A 21,482-nucleotide genomic window follows, 5' to 3' on the forward strand; every position below is an offset into this window, starting at 1 on the left:
ACGGTGTTTCAGCCATGAAACTATAACATTTCAGTTTCTGACAGTGCTTTGCAAATGTAGTTGGTCTGACTGTGCTTGAGTTTATACAGTAATAATCAGCTATACTGAATTGTGATTAATGAGATAAGGCGGGATTTTAAACTGGGATTTTTAAAATGTAGTTGTCAAAAAGGGAAAATTACTAACTAGTTCTGCATTCAGAAGTATGTTCATACTAAACCAAAATAGTGTGAACTTCAGCTATTGGCAAATAATGAATTGCTATGTCTGTCTATTTATTAGGTTCTCAAATGGTGAGGATGTTCTTGTGTAGTGGTAAATATGATGCCAGGGGAATAAAGATCATAGAAAACAGAACATTAATTCGTTTTTGGATGATACTTTGCTCGTCCTTTTGCTCCAGTCCCTTTCCCCTTATCTGCTCACCACCCATAACGAGAACTGAGTCTTTAAATGTGCAGAAAAATACTTGACTTGATGTGTGTCCAGAGAGGGAAGTAGATAAAAAGCAATGTTAAAGCTAACTGCTTGAATAAATGAAACAACAATCTTCCCAACCTTTTGATATGCTTCTTTTCATCCTTGAAGTAAAACTCCTTTTAAAAAATGTTTTAGGGTACTGTTGATGAGGAGGGGAGTATTTGTCCTTTTTTCCCTGTGTTTAATAGACTGCTCCTGTGACAAATTATTACTGCATCCCTTTGTATTTAGAAGTGTTATGTGAGTACTGCTTAATTGCAGGGGTTTGGGTATTCATCCTAATCCTCTCAAAACAAGACATTGTTGTGAAAAAAGGTTCTTTCCTTTGCTGTCTGACAGATGAAGAGAATAGAATGCATACATGTTTGCTTTACTCGCTTTAACAGAAGAGACAATTATGTCTTCATTTTCCTGATTTTTTTTTTTTTTACTTCCCCTTTTTTCATGAAAAGAACCTTTGCTTTATAAACATTGCTCAGGGCTTGCAAAATATGCCTTTGTGCCCTGTATGCATAATATCCATGTTCTGTGTGAACAGTCAATTAAGGAGTCCAGCATCAAATTTGGGCTTTTTCTAGGGCTTCTCTGAAGGATTGCCGATGGTTAGGAATTCTAGAAAAAAAGTATACTAGTATGTCTAGTATACTAAACAAGTATTTCTAAAAAGTTTATGGGGGAGGAAAGAAAGCAAAGTACAAAAATTTTATTAAGATCAATCATTAGATTAACTTTGTGTCTATTTTCAAAGTAAGTTTAAGATTTTGAGCTATTAGATTTCAAAGTCTGCAACTGACTTGTGCAAAGCAGCAGCAATTTCCCTGCGTTTCCCAGAATACAGATGAAAAATATTTCAAAGTCAAAGAGCAAAATATACACTTACATTCCTTCCTTTGCTTTAAAACTCCTAAGGGAGTAAGGTGGCTTTGCAGGGACAAAAAATTGGTGGTGGATGAAAATTAATCTGTTCTGCCTGTTGAGGCTGAATAGGAAGTGAAAACCAGTGCTGTCTAGTCAGTGTGGGAATTACAGAGAGCTATGCAGTCTTTTAACAAGTTGACAAAATCTAAGCAGTAGACTTGCTCTTGCACTGGTTGTAGGAATTCTGGTGAGACCTGAGCACCCTTCTCAGTTTAAAAATCAGTAGGGTTCTGTACTTCAGGCTTCTTTTAAAATAAGTATCTGTGAGATTTGAACAAGATGTTTCCACTCCGGTCCTGCAAATATGATTGATGGTATTTTGTTGTACAGCAGTGACGACAGAGGAAAAGATCTTACTTCTTCTGGTGTCCTATTCATTATACATTTGCACTTCTGTACTTTTTGAGTATGTGCATTGTTCTTGAACTGTTTTTCTGTCTCTCTTCTGGAATCTCTTGCAGCCATTGCTGTTCTCAAGGAAAAGGAACCTGGATCTTTCATTGTTCGAGACAGTCATTCTTTCCGAGGAGCCTATGGGCTAGCTATGAAAGTTGCCACACCACCTCCTTCTGTGCTGCAGTTAAAGAAAGGTACTTCTGTATGTTATTAAACAAGCTATACATAGTAGGTAGTCCTTATTGCTGGGTAATAATATGATGGAATTTTCCCCTCTTCTTGTAAGTGCAACTTGAATTGCAGACTACATTTGATGCGTTGTTAAGTGAGACTGGAGATGATGCCTGCTGTACTGTATGGTTTCACCATGACTTGTAAATGTATGTGCGTTGTGGCTGTGCATGTGTTGCACCTCATCAACCTAATAGAAAATCAGTGTCATCTCAGCAATTGGTCTTCCCTAGTAATCAGAAGTCTGCATTTGATTCACAGACTACAATGTAAAGTTTTCTCTCGGCTGGAGGGCTGAATATTTTTGATGCCAAAGTTTTGTTTTGACACCGTTCTACTTCAGATATAAATCTGAAGAGATTCCTAAGGATAATTGTTTAAAAGAAGTGGTGATTTGTATACTTACTCTGTCAGCTCCAGTGCCTCCATATATAACTTGTGCCTGATGGTTGTGAAACGTAAAATGAGAAGAACATGCAGAAATCAGTAATTGGTATGTGGAAACTCAGCAGCCAATATCTGTAGTGTTCTTGGTTCCATTTGTACTACTGCAAGGTTAGTGGAGTGGTTTTTATTGCTGCTGTTTTTCTTTTACAAAGCTTATTATGTTTCATTACTACAAAATGACTGGTTAGGTAAGCAACTAAGATTACAGGAAAGCATTTATTCTTAGTGTTGTTTTTATGAAAGTATGATTTTGGCTGTTTTGGTTTGGTTTTTTGTTTTGCTGTTGGTTTGGATTTGCTTACTCTGGGACAAGGTTAGCAGTTCACCTCTATTACAGTAACACTTTGAAATTCTGTTTTAATCTGGTATCATGAAACAATTTTTAATAACAACTTGCCATGTAGTCCTTTTTGTTGCTGTGAGGAATGAGACAACTCTTAGTAAAAATTAAAATAATTTATTAAAACGGAAAAAATTGAAAAATTACAGAAATTAGAAAAATATAAAAATTTGGGATCCTGGTGGCTCAGGAGGTATGCCCCAGGAGTGCAGGGATTAGAGATCTTCAGGCTTAGACAGCACTGGACTTCTGGTGGAAGAACCTGTAGTGCTGGGCTAACTTTTAGCTAATCCAAAAGTCAAAGGTAAAAATTATTAAAGGCTCCTTAAAAGGAGTAAGGCTTAAGTACCCACCACTCCTGTCCACTACAGCTGATCTGCAGGGGTCTCTGCGTGGCTCTGACGCCTGTCCATTGTTTTATAGTGCCTTTGCTCCGCCCCGGTCCGCCCACAGCCCGCCCACAGCACACCCCTTTGGTCCAAAGTGATTGGTGCTTTTGACAGATCATCTCTGTCTACCAATAGCTCGTCGCTGTCAGGGGGGTGGTAACAGCTGAAGTAAGGGTGGTAACATGTCCTCATTAAGATTCAGGTTGCTATGGAGCTTACTTGCAGAATAACGGCTATGGGGCTAAAAATAGCAATTGGCTGTTAGGACTGGGGTTTTGGAGTTAGTCCCGAGACTAAAGTGCAAAGCAAAACCCTAAAAAAAAATATTAAAATACATCTAATACCTCCCAAAACATCCACAAAAGCAGACAATGAACATAGGAGAAACAACTCTTACAGTGTACAAGTGGTTTAAAGTTTGAAAAAGGGATTTTTAACTAGGAGACTTTTAACTGGGAATTTTAACTGGGACTAGTGCAAATACACTGTTTTGAACAAGTGAAAACACTAATAATGAAGCTTAATAGTGAAAACCCTAATAATAAGGCTTGATTTTTGTACCTGGGTTGATGGGTTAACTTTATCATTCAATTAAAAGAGCTGTTTAACTCAAAATTAACTAATTAAGGCACTTAACATGCAAAGACCAAGCTAATAAGGGATTTCATGTATGACAGTTGCCAATAAACATCAGCAGAACCACTTCAATGACTTACTTAATGAATACAGCATAGGTGTACTGGAGTGGAAATAGCAACAAGTAGGAGGCAAATTGAAAGTGGCTTGTAGGTTTTTTTAGTAATCTTTTTTTATAATCATTGGTGAAGTCCAGGAAGACATGAAAGTTCAAACTCTGCCAGCCTTTAAGAGACAGTTTATGTTAGAAGAACCACAGGCAAATAGTAGTAAGACTGTAGCATTCTTCCACTTCTCATTTCATGATACTTAGCTTTTTTGGTTTCCACTGTTTAATCCCAGAAGGCACAGATTGGTTCAGTTTCCTGTAGGGTTTCTTGTTCCAGGCTTCCCTTTCCCACATACCTTGTAGTCATTTATTTTAAATTTTGTGAGCGCGTAACAGCAAACACTAAGCTGTTTGAAAAAGTGCTAAGTGTAATGCTTGCACAGAAGTTTCTGTTGTCCATGTTAATACGTTCATCTGTATTAGCCTGGAAGTCAACTCTTGAAGTGTTTCCTGATAGATCAAAGGGAGCACATGTGTTTGTAGGTTTTTCGTTAAGGTTTGAATGGTTTGATAGCTTTGTCCTGTTGGTATGAAATAACCTTTTAATTATTTGGAGAAGGATTTGGTTTGTAGTCAGGTATGATGTACTGTGAATCCATCTTTCAAGAAATATTTGTCTTAATTATATATCTGCATATGTATGTATATGCTTAAAAGAATGTTAAATCTCAAGGGAATTTTTATGTCTCCTGGATTTTGAATCTCCTCTTTACATCCAAATCAGCAATTTCGGTTTGTCTTAGAATCCTGAGATAAAAACTGTCTTAAAATCTAGTGAAACCTTAGTGTTTCATGTAATTGTTTGTTTTCAGGAGCAGAGACTTAGCATAAAACTGCAAACATTTGGAAACTTTAAAATTCATGGAGAGAAATGCCATCATTACCTTTATTTAGCTAAATCTACTCCTCTTTTAATCTGGAGAACTTCTGTGAGCAGAAATGTCACTGAAAATTGGAATATTTTTTCATACTTCTACTTTCTTGTCACTTTGGATACAAGTTCTTTTAATGGGCAAGTGCATCAAAATTTCTAACCATTCATTTTCCAAATTTCTTTTCCTGTCTGTAGCTGGGACCATACTTGGACATTTTTGGACACCAGTGTATATTTGCATGTCAGACACTTAAGAATATAAAACCATTTCCTCTGGCTGTGTAAAGTGAGCTGTTTGCTTATTTGTTTTTTGCAAAATGGCCTTTTAAATACATCTCATAACTTGCAGAGTAGGTCTAATTGTATTCTTTGCATTCTGCATATAAAACATTTGGTGGTAATGTGGCAAAACTGCTTCATAAAGACCTAGTTTGTAAGACTTGTCTGTTAATTGCTTATTTTCGTGTGCTTTCTTTTTCAACACAGTTGGAGATTTGTCAAATGAACTTGTAAGGCATTTTCTGATTGAATGTACTCAGAAGGGGGTACGCTTGAAAGGATGTCCGAATGAACCATATTTTGGTAAGTACTGTGCATCACATGGACAGAGAAAATGGAAGCAGTTGGCATTTGCCAGTGCTGACTTGGATGGAATACAAATGAGAGACTGCTTTGTTTGAATCCTGATGACTTCTGTAGGAACCCATTCCAGGGTTCCAGGAGCCTTGTACACATTTACCTTAAGCAGGTATGCAGGGCACTCTAGCACGGATGTACATGACCAAGCTTCAAACAGTCAAGCTTGTCTACTGCTACGATTGTTGCTGCAGAAAGCTGAACTAGATCGCTCTTATAATCCTAATTGATTTAGGACCTTTTGTCCTGTGTTATATTTATGCTGCATATAAAGTGGCTAAAAATTACACCAGAGTGAGACATTCACAAAGTACATTATGCTTTGTCAGCCTACCTAATGTAATATGATGGAAGTGCAATACCTGTAATGGCAAACAGCCAAAGACCTGCCTAGCTGTTCGCTCATTTGCTTTCCACTGATTTGCAGTTGGAGGGGAAAATAGGATGAGAAAGCTTATGGGTTGAGATGAAAACAGGGATATGCTAACCAGTTACAGGGCAAAAGAAACTCAACTTGGGGAAAACTATTTCAATATTTTTCCAATTAAAATCAATATTCAGGTAGTCAGATGCTGAGGGATACATTCAGTGCAGGTATCTGGGTTTGCAAGCTGGAAGTGCAAACTGCAGATTGATCTATGGGTGTCGAAGGCAAGAGGCTATGACATACTGACTTTTTGCATAACAAAGGACCCGGGGACTTGTGTGGCCAGGTGACCAGACCCTCAAGAGATGCAGCAGCAGCCAACAGCCCCCAGACTTTCCTGCCCTTAGACTGTAAGGGTATCCCTCCTCAGAGGCACCCAGTTTGTGCTATTATTTTGCTTTTAAGTTGTTGCATCAAAATTAAATTAAGGATCTGGACATCTGAGACTCTGCTAAGGGGAACCTAGGGTTGAGCTAGTGAGGAAACGTCTGGCTGTAAGTGTGGGGTATGTAGCTGTGAAGTGGCTTTCAGTACCAGCTCAGGTGGTGCAAGAGTGACTGCCAGAGTGGCTCCTGGATGGTCAGACAGGGAAGTTTCCTTAACAGGAGAAACAAAGACAAAGTATTAAATAACACTTTTTCTTCCCCTTTTCCAAGCTCAATTTCACTGCTTCCTCCCAGACTCCTCACACCCACTGCAGTGGGTGTGATGGCATATGGTCATTACAGAACAGTTCCTCTGCTGCTTCATCCCTCTCCCTGTTTTTCCTTCCTGGGATGTGGGCTTTCCCCGTAGGCTGCCATCCTGTGGGAGAAAAATCTGCTTCAGCATGTGCTCTCTGTCAACCACAGAAAAAGTCTCATCTGTTCCAGTGTGAGGTCCTCCAGAGGGTGGGGATGGCAACTTGGATACCCAGAGCATCTCCTTCTCCTCCTCTGTCTATGGCATTCCCTCTGCTCTGTCTCACCAAACCTTTTTTCTATAGGTGCCCTGCAGTGGGTCTGCTGGAGTGGGTTGTGTTTGGCATGAAAAGCCCCTGGACTTTACTCAGAGGTCATACTGCAGCCCTCCCACCCTCTGTTAAAGGCCTTGTCACATACAACAAATACACCTGTGAAAGGGTCATCTACCATAAAATTAACAGATGTAAAATGAAAGTCGTATTTAAAATAAAGGTGGATTGAAGTTTATCAGTGTTTGGCATGGGACTTATCTTAAATTAGAATTTTTAGTCCGTTCCTACCTCAATCTTGAAGTACCTGTTTAGGCACTTATGCAACCCTACTAGTCATTTACTTTGAACATCTCCTAGTCTTTCAATGTGTACAGCCTGTGCTGGTTTGAAAATAAACCACAGTGAGAGGTGAACCCCATACAAATACCTTGAGAGCAGGTCAGAGTTACAATTTAATAAAAAAGATTACAGTAAATGCAACAATGCAGAAAAACTGGCTTAAACCCACAAAGTCAAGAGTACAGCCTTGCACCTTGTTGGTCTGGGTGATGGTTGCAGTCTGATTAAGCAGTGGTTGCAGTCCTACTGAAGTGATGATTGCAGTCTTGTTGAAAGTGGTGGTCCTGTGGAATTCTGGTCTTCCTCTGGGTCTGTTGAGCAATGGTGGTGCTGTCCCAAGTCCCCAAAACCCCAGATTATATACAGTCAGGTTCAGGTGGTACCTCCTTCAGGATAGGAAGTTTCACAATGGAATGATGTAATACTCTTGAGTCATTGCAGTTGTCCATTCTTGCTAGGGCCATTGAGTCCAGGGTGGCCCCCAAGCAGAGATGACCCCCTCAGGATGGGTGTAGTTACCATGGCCGAGTTAATTGTGAAGGCCAGGAAACATTGCCTTGCAGGGTTTGCCTGTTTTCCCTTATCTAACACTCAGCTTGCAGTCTGAGGGGTTGGGTGTGCACTGGGCAGCTGTTGCAAATGACCCACCATTAACAGTTCATCAAGAATTATGTAGATGGAAATAGAATACATAACTTGGTTACACCCCACATTGTAACCCAGGACACAGCCTCAAAACTGCTTTACAAAGTAGTTGAACAGGCACTATTGCACATGTTTATGGGTAAGACAGTGAAAGACTAACAGTATCAATCAGTTTTTGCATTTCTGTAAGACCCTTGTAGAATTGGGTCATCTTTCCATTTCAAAGAAATTTTTGATGGACTGTAAAAATGAGGTTTGTTATGTTTGAACTGGGATTTTTCTCCAGCACATGGTTAGAACGTTTGCTGCTTGTTAGTAAATGGGATTGAAGGATGGCTTTTTGTACAGATTGATGAATACTATGCCTTCCTCTTGCTCCTTATAATCTCACATGCTAATATCAAAGATAACTAATGTTGAATTACTTCAGTTAAGCCAAGAACCAAATTGCAAGAGTGACTTTGAATAGAAGAATCATTTAATAGAGAATGCTACATACATCATTGCTGCATTGAATGGAAGAGGTTTTACCTGGACCATCTTTTATACTTTTAGAAGTACAAAATAGAGATGTATGTAGACAGAACACTAGATGATGAAGACTAGGTGGCTAAGAGGTAGAACTTGCTCTTTTTTACCTCATCATATAGCACAAGCGACCTCTTGTGCTCTTAACCACCTTTCTAAGATTTTACTACACTTGATGTAGCAGAAGTTAAGAGCATTGGAAAGAATTTACTGACTTCTATATGCTATTGATTTTGTCATTTTTGTGCTTTCTCCATTTGAAGCACAGACATTTAGGTTAGGATCTAAGCAGTGTATTTAAGAGGGAAAGGAAGCATATGATTGTGATTAATGAGTTCAAGATGGTCTTGGCTTAGGTCCCAAGAGATTTTTAAGGGGAAGCAGAAGGGGCCCTTACTCTATAAAATACTTGAGAGCAAACATAACTTATGCGTTCTTCTTGTCCACGAAGTTAACTGTGCATGTCTTGTTACTTTTCTGACCACAGGGAGTTTAACAGCTCTGGTGTACCAGCATTCCATCACTCCACTGGCATTGCCCTGCAAGCTCCTCATCCCAGACAGAGGTATGCTTGTTGAAGTACAGAAGAGATACTCCCAGCCAAGTTTTGCTTCAAAGTGTCAGTGTCTGAAGGCAGTTGAATGTGTCACAAGTTGAGATCTAAGCAAAAATGCACCAAGGAGGAAGCTGTGTTGTAAAAGATATTCTTCAGTATTGGTGATGACCCTTATCCAAAGTGTGGTTGTGAGCATGCTGGTACCGTGATATTCCAGCCATAAACATATATGCATCATGGAAATGCATGCAGTAATTTACCATGTAGGAAGACAAATGTACTTCTCAGACATGACATTATGCCAGTGTATGGTTAGGTTTAACCACTCATTCAGGTCTGGATAGCAAAAGGACAAGTAGATAGAGAGCAGATAGTGCACCTGAGTGCAGCAACTTGCACAGGTTCAAATTTGTTTAAGTAAATTATCAGAAAGTCTATGTTGCTTCATGGGATTATAATTCTAATTTTGCTTATACTGATTTCATAAACCACTCTAAGACAAAAACAAAATGCTCATGCTTGTCCAGTAATTAAGTTGCCTGATATTCTCCCACATTAAGTTAACCCCAGACACATTATTGCAATATTAAATGTTCTTGTGGTTTTTGAATGACCCCTTTAAACTTTTGTTACAAATGGTATGTTAATGTACAAAAATAGCATTTGATTTATGTGAATACATTAATGAAACTATTTTAGCACAAAAATATGCTGTGGTAGATGTGACAAAAGATCTCATGCATCTATATGGCAAAGCAGTTAACAAGGTGGGCTTGTTCTCTTTATCGCCCTCACTGAAGATGGAAGATGGAATACTTACTCTGTTCCTCCAGAGGTGCAGGACTGAAGCATTTGCCTTCTCTTGAATAAACATACCACAGTGAAATTTTATTTTGGATTTATTAATCTTGTGAGAAATGAGACAACTCTTAGTTGAAAATTAAGATAATTTATTAAAAAATGGAAAAATTGAAAAATTGCAAAAATTAGCAAAATATAAAAATTTGGGATCCTATGGCTCAGTAGATGGTATGCCCCAGGAGTGCAGGGATTTTTGATCTTCTGGCTGAAACAGCACTGGATCTCAGGTAGAGAAAAAGGGCTTGCAGTGCTGGGCTGGCTTTTGGCTGGTCCAAAAGCCAAAAAAAATTACTAAAAGTTCCTTGATAGGAGTACACCTTCCCAGCACTGAACTCCACCTCAAGGCTGGAGGGAAGGGGCGTGCCTTTCTCGGATGCCTTGTTTTATAGTGCCTTTGCTCCGCCCACAGCCCGCCCACAGCCCACCCCTTCAGTTTAAGGTGATTGGTGTTTTTCCCTTTGACAGATTATCTCTGTCCACCAATGGTTCATCCTTGTCAGAGGGGTGGTATTAGTTGAGATAAGGGTCATTAAAATTCAGGTTGCCATGGAGCTTACAGGGTAATGGCTATGGGGGCTGGGCTGTTTGTTGGAGCTGGGGTTTTGAAATCTGCCTTGGAACCAAAGTACAAGTAAAAACACCTAAAAAAGGTACTAAAATACATCCAACATCTTAAAACACTTGTAAAAGTATACAGTAAACACAGGAAAGATAACTCTTATGGTGTACAAGTGATTAATGGAACTTAATTTTTGGTACCTGGGCTGATGGCTTAATTTTAACATTCAATTTAAAAATATTTAACTCAAAATTAATTAATTAAAGCATTTAATATGCAAAGACCAAGCACAAATAGGGATTTCATGTATGACAATCTGATTTGATCATGCATTTTAATATGATCTTCTGTGGTTAATGACAGGATACAGTGCCTGAAGTATTTAAAACGTTTATATAACTGTAATTCTAGACATGTGAATAGTGTCAAAAACTGTATTATGGCTCTCTTCCTCATTTGATTATACTCAAAGACAGCATACCTCATGTTAAATGCAGCAGTGAGACCTTTTCACATGCATTTTTATACCTGAAATAACATGCTGGTGGACAGTTTTCTTACTACTTTTAACAAACAATTGGGAGGCAAACGTTCTACTGCTGTCTTAATGGTTTAGATGTTTTTTTTCATCTTAAGAAGAAAGTTATGTTGTCATCCTCTGAATCAAAATCATGGTAACACAAAGTCTTTCTGTATAAATCAGTGTAAGTTTTAAAAATCAAATGAGATAATTAAAATCACACTATTTAAATTTTTTTCAGGTTGTAGTGAGGGAATATAGCTATAAGTATTGTCTTAATGTGTCATCATGTGAGTCCCTGCAGCATATGCCTATGTTATGTCTTTTATTGTCAGGAAATAAAGGTTAAGCATCCTGCTTGTGGTGCTTGAGGCAAAAAAACCTGATGCAGCACAAAGCCTACATAGATGATTATAATTGCAGATAAAAGGTTGTTTCATGTTTCTGGCCAAGAGTTGTCCAGTAGATGAGATCACAGTTACAAATGCTAAGCTCATACTTGTCTGTGGACTTTGATTTGTTGATTCAAGTCCATACAAGACATGGACAGTGTTTTCTGTTTGCAGATCCCTTGGAGGAGATAGCAGAAACTTCTCCACAAACTGCTGCAAACTCAGCTGCGGAGCTTCTCAAGCAGGGTGCAGGTCTGTTAAACTTTTAGCCTTGTATTTGACTTTTACCAAAGTTTGCATTTTACAGGTTGGGAGAAACTGAAGCTTAGACTGGATTGAAGGATATGTAAAGGTAGCAGTTAAATTTAGAGCGCTGGGTAGAAGTGTAAAGGCACTGTGAGGATATGTACCGTGTTCTTTTTGTTTTCTGCAACCAGCTCCTAAGTTCTACAACCCTTTATTTGGTTTCCAGTCATGTGTCTTATGAGAATATGAGGTATACATGGGTTTCTTCAAGCATGGCAATTTTTAAGCAGGATATTGCTTTTATAACTGATAAACTTTGAGAGGATATTTTCAACCTGTGGTTGCAAAGGTTCAAGAACTATGTGTGAGGTCTGCAAAAGCCAACTAAGGAAGGTGTTCAGTTAGGGTTAAGTTCTCATCATAGGGATTAACAATACCACTGCAAAATGCTTACTGTTGCATCAATCTGAAAAAAAAAGAACAATTCCCTGTACTCCACTTGGTGCTGCATGTTACTAGGAAATGTCATGTGTCTTTTCCATTGGATGTTTCTATGGATTCTTGTGTGTAATGCAGCACCATTTCTGGCAAGTTGACTTGTGTTACCACAAGCTTATTTGATGTGACAGAAGAACCATGACCAGAGTACCTCTAAATGATGTGATGCTATGCATTGTTACCATCTGTATTGCTCTCAAACGTGGGGTGTTTGCAACAGCTGTGTAGAGGTGTGTTCTGCTTCTTATCTGCTTTGTTAGTGTGCAGCTGATCCAGAGAGCTAGTTAAACAGCCTCTCTGAAAAAGTGTGGTGGCATCCTAACTCACTGTATTGGACAGTGCTGTGAGTACTCCTGCATAATCTTAAGGTTGTCCTTAGAAGAAATGCAGCCACTGTGTTACTCTGCTGTACAGTGGGCATGTCCAGGGGATCCTGCCCATGCTCTCCCATGGTCCTTGGTTTTCAGGTTGCTATGAATTCTCCCCAGAAGTCACCCAATTAGTGCCGTTAGAGCACGGGAATACACTATATTTGCCACTTTCTTTCGAGTTTAGCCTACCACTGGATCCACAAGTGAGTGTTGTGGCGAAGCATGCTTTCTAAGAATGCTGCCTCATTGCCCTCATGCATTGTAGAGCACTTCTGACGGGGCAGTTGTCTGGCCAGCTCTGGAGAGAGTGTTGCTCCTTGCTTGTGCAGCAGTCTGCTTCAACTTTAAATGTGAAGCACCACTTTGAGTGCTCTAATTGAGCAGGCATGTGTGGCTGAGGCAATGGCAAACCTTTGGGAGGCTGTGCTGCGAGTGAGCATCTGCTAGCTCACTGGTTGCTGTTTGTTGCGGCCAACAGGGAAAAAAACAAGAATAACATTTTGTAGCACTTTACTTCTAGAAAAGCCATCAAAAGGGGCATGTGTTGTCTTTCAAGAAATTTTGGTTTCTCCTTGCTCAGACAATGCTTTTCAAAAAAAAAGAAATAGTTCTTCAGCTGGGGCAGTAGTCAGATAACTCTACATGAGATCTGTCATATCATGGATCATTAGGGTACTTAGAACTTTTGTTTTTAACCTGTTTTGTTGTTTTTGTTGTTTTTAAACAAGGGTTTTGAACCCAAATAGATAAATTAGCTATGAGAGGTTCTCAGAGGTTGTTTTTTTTTTTTGCCTTGATGCATCAGGGGTCCCTTTCCATTTACAGAAGCATTCAAATTGTGGAGTTCAACACTGAAGTGCAGACTCAAAACATGTAAACTGAGTCCTTTCAAAGAAACTTTAAAGCAGAAACACTTTCTCCCTGCCCTTCTTTACCCACACTTTTCTCACTGCACAAGCAAAAAATGTGTTTTCCTAGAAGGATTATTTTTCATAGCTGCCTGAAAAACCTAATGAGCATTTCCAGTTTCTATTTAAATGCTGAAGCTGACTAGAAATCCTTTGCTTCTTAGACACTGACAGTTGAAGACTAGAAACCATACAAATAAGAGGCTTTTCCCTAGTAGAATACACCTTGCTTTATTAACTTTCCTGTTCAGCAACAAAATTTTCTGCCCAAATAAATTGCAGTTCCTAACTTCTCTTTACACTGATACAGTCAAGAAACTAAGCATTCTGAACAAAGGACATTCCCAGTCTAAAAGCAGCATTGTTAAGCTGTTGCTGGTGGCACAGACGTGCTCCAAAATGTCACCTGTGAAAGATGAGAGCAGCAACATTGCAGGGCAGCTGCACTGAACGAAAGGTCTTCCTTTTGTTCTAGCTTGGAGTAGGGTTTCTCTGGGATTCCTGTTATTGATACCTTGTCAGACCATGCATGAGAAATCTTTCAGTGTTTCTCATTACCTTTCCTCTCCTTTTTATGCTGATATGTTTTCACTTTGCAACGCTTTGGTAAAAGGTTTCATTTATTATTTTTTGTGCTACAGAAGCAAAGGAATCTACTGTATTTGGTAACTGGTGTTTGAACTATCACTTTGAGGGCAATCTAGATAAAATGCTTGGAAATTTCATTTAGAAACAAAACCTGAAAACAGTCTGTTGACAGCAATGCACTGTGTGGCAGAAGAGGAAGGGACTCTGATTTGTGTGGCTGTGAAAGAAGGGAAGCTTCCTGTTCTGGGAAAGACTCACAGGATAGTGAAGAGCTTTAGATCTATACCAACCAACCATGAGAAGAAGAGAGCTTATGGTTTGGAATGTTCATAACAGTTTTGGGTTGCTACTTGTCATCTTAAATCCCTCTGTGCATGAATTGTAATTGAGTCAAGCAAAAGTTATTGAAACTTTCACAGCAATGGACAAATACATTTTTGAAATTTTACACTTGGCAAATCAAATAAATGAAATTTCAGGATGCCTTCTTTCACTGATGGACTCCAGAGCTTGAAGTTACTGGGCTGATCATTATGCTGGAATCAAACTTAGGCTTATGCAGTTTTTAACTGTTGGTTGTTTTGAGCTAGCCAGTGTCTAGCTCTATAATTTTATGTAAATAGTCATAGGAGAAAGCTTAAGACAGATTACAGAACAGCCATATAAAAAGAGAAACTGTTATATTTAATTTAATCTTTGCTTTCATAGTAATGTTGGCAAGCCAAGTGAAACTGCTAAACAAATGAAATATAACCATGGTAGTTTGTATGTGTCAACTGACAGAGTTGTAAATTTTGTCCTGGATACCTACACAAATGTTTTCACCAACACAAAATCTCTTGGTACTAGTGTTTAGCTATGGATGTGCATAATCCTTCTTGCTTGTTCCTAAATTTGTTTGTAAATTTGACTTTATACCACAGTCCCATAGTAAGCATGTGAGTGATTCTGTTAATACTATATAATAATAGTTTATACTGTAGATGGCATTGTACTTTGTAGTATTATACAGTAGTACAGAACTACTATGTAAAGCTATATAATATTAATACATATTTTCCTAGTGCTCGCTGCAGATTGATATGAAACCATGTAAAAAAAGTAACTGGTAGCCTTAGAAACCAATGATTATCTATTTTATAGAGATATTTCAGAAGTTGCTAATATCTCTAGAAGAGGAATAGTACTTTGAGAAGTAAGTGCATGCTGAAATAAAGAAAAGGCCTAAAAATATATGTAGTAATTTTCATCAGTGTGGAAATTGTTTTATTTGCCCTGAAATCATTAAACATACAGAACACTATGGAATGATTGAGAAATGAGCTTTTCGATAACTCTCAGTTCTTTTTGGTGTGAAAACATTCTTATCGTGCCAATCAAGTGAATTGTTTTCTTTGAATATAGTTCAAATACCATTTGAAACTGTAGAACATGTGAATGTATGCTGCAAATGTGTATTTTCTTACTGGCTGATGTATTTGAACTTAAAAGCAATATATCCCCATTCTTTCCTCTCGGAATACCTTTGCTCCAGTACTACCTACAAGTGTATTCTGTGGTGCTGTCTTGCATTTATTTAAATTTCAGGATATCTATGGGTAATAGATAAATATAGTCATTGGCTTTGATACAAAGGTATTAAAACCAAAGGGAGAGCAAAAGGCCTGTGACCTCTCAAAGTCTTACCTCTCTTCCATTACAGCTTGTAATGTTTGGTACCTGAATTCAGTGGAGATGGAGTCCCTCACAGGCTACCAGGCAGTACAGAAAGCCTTGAGCATGACCCTGATGCAAGATCCTTCTCCTGTCTCAACCGTTGTCCATTTCAAGGTGTCTGCTCAGGGAATCACACTGACGGATAATCAAAGAAAGTAAGCAAAAGAAGGATGGGACGAGAATATCTGTCCCTGTCCCTATCAAGTGTTGGCCACTGTTGATTTGACGTTCCTAGTTACATTTTGCAATCTCTGTCTCAGAGGATACTAGGATTATAGGAATGATGGTGACTGTGTAAGATGGCTGCAGTACAGGAAAATATATCTTTTAAGCTGTGGGCTTTATTTACACATGGCATATTTTAATTCTGGAAGGTCACTTTGATATGACATTTTTTCTTGTTATTTATTATAAAAAGGGAAAGTAATGGCTTTGCTAGCATTTGATACTGTGCCTGTTCAGTGAAATAATTTATCTTCATGATGTCTTTCACCAGTATCACTGAACAGAGCTAACTTAAGCAGATGATGTGTATCTCCAGGATCTGAAACAGTGTTTTGGATAGCCTATAAAAAACTATGATAAAAAGTCAATTTATACTTTGTTTTAGGTGCTAGTTAGGCTACTACAAACTCTTTCAATTACAAAAATGATAATAACAAAGGAAGGACAACAGGAATTTATTGTAGGTTAAAAAAGAAGAAGCGCCAGACTTCTTAGTTCCATGGGGTTTACAATGATTTGTAGCAGATCACAGAACCTTTAATTGTAATGCCTAGGAGTGTGAATATTTAGAAACATAGTATGATCAAATTATTCACAAGTTCCACAAAGTTTTCTCTCCCACTAAAATAGTAACTAAATGGCCAGTTTTTAGAAACAATACATTTCATGCTCCTAGTCCTTTTTCTTAGCTTGAGAGTCAGTTTTCCTTTGTTTCAAAAACTTGATGTTAGTATTTTAAATATGTATTTATTTGGTTGGAGCAGTTCAGGTGGCTTTCAAAGTCACTCAGAGAGAGCAAAGGGAATATATTGTCTTTATTAAATTAAGACTAAATAGAGTTTATTTTTCAGATTTGTTTATTGTTTAGAATTCTAAGCATCTTTACTGTTTCTGAAATTTGTTCTATTTCTTCCTATCCAGACTCTTTTTCCGGCGACATTATTCAGTCAACACTGTTATTTTCTGTGCTTTGGATCCACAGGACAGAAAGTAAGTATGACAAGTAGTATTTTTAAGATGTTATTTGTGTTGTTGATCTACCAAAAAAACCCAGCAAACAAACCAAAACTAACATAGGTTTCATTTTTATTTCTCCATTCTATGTTTTTTTACTGCTTTCTTAATGGACAAGGTGGATGAAAGATGGCCTTTCTGCAAAGTAAGTGGAGTCTCTTTTAACTGAATGTTATAGGAATATCATTAAAGTGTTCAGTTTCTTGGTGTTGTAAATCACTTTTGTTTGAGATGTGGAAGGGAAAGCAGCTGTTCAGAGACTAAAGTCTCTCAGCCCCCTGTAATTAGACTTTGGTTACTTCATTTACACCTTTGCAAGTTGGGGCCTAATTATATAATTGGTGGTGGTGGGATGTCTGGAGCCAGCGCTAGCATGGTTTGTTTAGATTGCAGGTCTGTGATTTGACTATGGTTTCAAAAGTTAGAGCTATTTGCCGCTCAGTTTTGTGTTCCACCTGTCCAGCAAGACTTAACACAAGCTTTTCTCACTTAGACTGATAGCTTTAAAAAAATCCCTCCCTCGCTACATAGATGAAAACACTCCTGGAAATATTAGTGTGTGGCATAAATACATTGTTACCTGTGGATTGCAAAGTGTTTTCTGTCGGAGGCAAACGTTGTTGTCACCCGTTAATCCAAAGAAGTAATTTAAAACAGGCTCAGCGTTTGTGTTTCTGGAAAGGAACACAAATAGATGGCTTAAATCCTTTTTCCAATACTCTGTCCACCAAGATGTGTGGCCCTCAAAAACCTCTCTTTGGGCAGTCGCTGACACACCACACTACGAGCCCCCCAAAGTAGGTAAGAGAACAGCAGTATTGAATCAGATTAAATACATCCCCAGGCTCAGCAGCCTGTCTCTGACAGCAAAACAGCTCACGATGCCATATAAACAGAGTAGAAGGAAGGGGTCAGTCTCCTTTCCTGATTCTTTTCTGAGCTGGCTGGTCCATCTGGACCACTGTGTTTAGCAGTCACATGGAACCTTGTCCATCAGAACAGAGAAGTCTGCTTTGTGTGCTTGGTTTCTGCAGTATCTTTTCTGTTTTATGAAATGAGGCAATGCCTATCCGTCAGTTCTCTGACATACTGTGATTGCTGCCCTTGCAGAGTGTTTGGGTTCATTGCCAGGAAGCAAGGCAGTGCCACAGACAACGTATGCCACCTCTTTGCAGAACATGATCCAGAACAACCTGCCAGTGCCATTGTGAACTTTGTATCAAAGGTCATGATTGGATCCCAGAAGAAGATCTGATGCCTTTCCATCCTTGATTCAGAGCTCATCGCTGACTTCACCAAAGGAAATCACTGTGAGAGGGAGAAAGGCTATTCAGTAACAATATCTGAATATTGTCATTCCCAATAAGGAAAGCAGAGGATGATCTGTGTATTGTGCTTGTGAGAGCTCAGGCTTTTATTTCAGAATGCTTCACAAATGTTTTTATATCAGAGGACAAAACAAAAGAAGCTGGGTGCCACCCAAACCCACGTAGCCGTTACCTGAATGAAGCATAAATGAAGAACTTTTCTCCTGATGGGTTCCTAATATATCTTCACATGCTGTTTCTCATAATTTATTGGAGCAGATATACTTAATAGATTGCGCTACTTTTTTGTTCAGAAAATGTTTTGTAAAATCTCCACAAAGGCACTTGCCATGGTTGCATCAATTGTAGTTGTAAGCCTTGCATACATGCTTTTAGGAGAATGATCATCTGAGGAGGACTACTTGCTCTTCCTTATGTCTTTGTGATCAGTGATGAGAACTGAATGGAGAAAGGGGAAGATGTATGTGAAAAGAAGGTTTGTGCAAGTTGATTTCTGGTAAGAAAGGAGTGGCAGTGTGGAATATTCAGGAAGATTGCTTTGTATTTAGTGTTAAGAAGGCTGAGCTGTTTTAGTTTGAAAGTTTTTCAGTAGAGCAGAAGTGGCAGAACAAAAGTGTGAAAATCTGTTCTGTAGCTAAGGGTTTTTTGTATTTTTTTTTATACAGAGAACTAAGCAGGGAAGATTAAGCATTTTAGTAATTACAGGATAAAAATGAGGGAAAAGCAAAGATGAAAATTGTATAATTTATACATTTTTACCTGTGAGAGATTGTGTAGTGGATCCCAGATCTTGGTGTGCCATAGAGATAATTCTTAAACTAGACCATTGTTGAGCTTTGCCTCCTTAGCACTATTTTGTGTGAGTAAATGTGTGTGTAGCCTGTGCCTTGCTAGAGATAATAGTCTGGTATTTTGTCTTTTGTCTTACAGTGACAAGGCACTTCCCGTTTTCTGCCTCTGCAATACTGTTTTATTCCCCTACATAATATGTAATTATATTTATGGATTCTTTTACCCCATTATTTTGCTGGAGTTTTGAGGATTTTTTTACTTTTTTTTTTAATCTGTAGGAGCTATATTTGATTTGTTATTCCTCGAGTTAGGGAATTTGAAAGCGAATGTAATTTATCTTGTTACTCTGTCCCATTTCTTGAGAGCATTTATGTCATGATTTCTACATCCGTCACACTTGTACATATCTCTTTATCTTTCTTAACACATTGATATTTGAAATGCATAAGGAAATGCTGTTTAGCTTTACAGAAAATTGATGCAGTAGGTTACAGTGGAAGCCTGCACAAGGAGAGTAAGCCACTGAGATCTACTGTGTAGTTCCCATTCACTCAAAAAGAGCAGTACTAGACCCCCTGTATGAGAACTGATGGTGATAATGCAACTTTAGTGTGGCAAGTGCTGAAAAATTTCATTGCTTCTATTTCTTTCATGTGTGGCTGTCAACATTTTATTAGTAACCTGAGGAATAAAATACCATGCTGTATTTTGCATGTTGATACATGAGCCACTTTACCCACTTGTAGATTTTAATCCTTTTATCCACCAATTTTAACTACATTTGTCCTGTATAAAATAGGGAGTTTTTTTAACAGCTCTCTTTGTATTTCCTGAAGTATGAGGACCATGTTAAACCTTATTCAGTGACCATAGCTGAAGTGTTACCAAATTATTTGTGTAACTATCAATTTTGTGTAAATAACTTTATGCTTTTTAAAAGGAAGGTGGTGAGGAAGAGAGAGAGGAAATTATTGAATTTTAATGTATTTGGACGAGAAAGTGATTTATTAGTAGGAGTGGGCGTTGAATATCTGTAGAAGGGTGGAGCAATCCAAAGTGCGGTAGCTACCATTGAAGCAACAAAGGCAAGTACTTCTGATTTGTAATATATAATTCTGTTCTTTTGGCACAGAGGTATATTACTTACTATTGTTTATGTACCATCCAAAAAAAGATTGCAGTTCTTACTTCTCGGAGCTTTACTCCTTTTATAAAATATGAGAACAAGTTTTCTTTTAAGATTCTTTTGGCGTACAAAGATTCCAGTTGCCTAATCTCATCACCCAGTGGAAGCCCAGAGAATTTCTTCAGCTGACATCTCAAGTAGACTTGAGTCTCAATTAGATGTTAATCTGGTGTGTTGTGAGCATTGAAATGCGGAGGATTTTTTTACTATATTTTTCCACTTCTGTAGATAATAAATTTTAGTGTGTTTTCTTAGACAGCTGTGTTGGCCTTTGGGCTGAAAATAAAATGTCTTTTTTTTCCTGTGTATTGTCATTTCCATTTAGGACCTTGTTTTTTAAACTCCTTGTGCTTTCTCAAGGTCTGCTGAAATCAAAAGCATGAGGGATTGCATGCTGACACTCCTGGTGATATTTTCTGGGAGTTTAGCTCTACTTGCTAAGTGGGGAAAAAGAAGTTACCCTGTTTCTAAGGGAGATTTTCTATTTTGCATTCCTTTAGATGGTATATTGCCATGTGCATTTGCTTTTTAATGAATTAAAAATGCACAAAGCAAGATAGTTCAGTATGTACCATTATGTAGTCTGTGTAGAAAAATATTCATGAAACTTATATGTTCATGGCAAATACAAGACTAATCTTTATTATAGCACTTTCTTTCAAGATTTCTGGTAGATGTGTATATGCAATTTCATAATTAATGGCAGCAAGTTGACACATATATTTAGCCAGACTCCTATTAATGTGGTTAGTAATATACTATTATAATCATACAGTGTTAAACTGCAAAAATGCTAAAAGCCATGTTTTTAATTAAATGGTTTCACTGTATCCAATATTTAATGTTTCTTTCTTGGTTTTTCTTACTAGTGAAAATTTTCACTTTTTTCTTGAAACTGTAAAGAAGCATCTAAAGGTCTTCAGTCTATAAATTCTTTGTATAGTCATTTTCTCTGCTCTTCAGATACCACCTCTTTCAAATTATAATAAAACTACAAATGTGAAAATCCACCACACAATTGTCACAGGGCAGTCTGTTCTGAATGAAAGTTACCATCTGGCATTTGAAATCAGCTAATAAGTAAAGCCTTCTTAATGAATTAAGAATAATTTGGGTGCTGGGGTTCAGTTTTAAGAAACATTTGAGATTTCTTTAAAGGACTTCACATGAGCCTGTGTTAGTGGTTCAAGTCATTTAAAGCATATGATTTTCCTAGTTAATTTGTGGTTATAATGGTATAAAAGTATCTATTGCCTGCATTGCATAATTCAGTGTAAGAAGGAGGAATATGATATCATCTTCTGAGATATTGTATCCATTTAACTGTGCCTCCACAGCACTTACAGGAGCACTTACAGGAAAACTTTTCAAG

General features: G+C 38.0%; 1 protein-coding gene across 17 annotated transcripts in view; it reads left to right on the plus strand.

The window, feature by feature from the left end:
* Window positions 1-21,120, plus strand: part of TNS3 (tensin 3) — a 218,302-nt gene extending 197,182 nt beyond the window's left edge. For all 17 annotated transcript variants that reach the window (XM_069007895.1, XM_069007893.1, XM_069007894.1 and 14 more), the window contains 8 exons: window positions 1,860-1,988; window positions 5,307-5,402; window positions 8,838-8,915; window positions 11,413-11,490; window positions 15,552-15,720; window positions 16,712-16,780; window positions 16,923-16,949; window positions 17,915-21,120. In XM_069007895.1, coding sequence (XP_068863996.1) covers window positions 1,860-1,988; window positions 5,307-5,402; window positions 8,838-8,915; window positions 11,413-11,490; window positions 15,552-15,720; window positions 16,712-16,780; window positions 16,923-16,949; window positions 17,915-18,059 — 791 coding nt within the window. In that variant the 3' untranslated portion in view covers window positions 18,060-21,120. The remainder of the gene's footprint in view (window positions 1-1,859; window positions 1,989-5,306; window positions 5,403-8,837; window positions 8,916-11,412; window positions 11,491-15,551; window positions 15,721-16,711; window positions 16,781-16,922; window positions 16,950-17,914) is intronic.
* Window positions 21,121-21,482: the final 362 nt, after the last annotated feature.

Source organism: Aphelocoma coerulescens, chromosome 2, assembly GCF_041296385.1.
Source record: "Aphelocoma coerulescens isolate FSJ_1873_10779 chromosome 2, UR_Acoe_1.0, whole genome shotgun sequence".
Classification (NCBI taxonomy): Eukaryota; Metazoa; Chordata; class Aves; order Passeriformes; family Corvidae; genus Aphelocoma; species Aphelocoma coerulescens.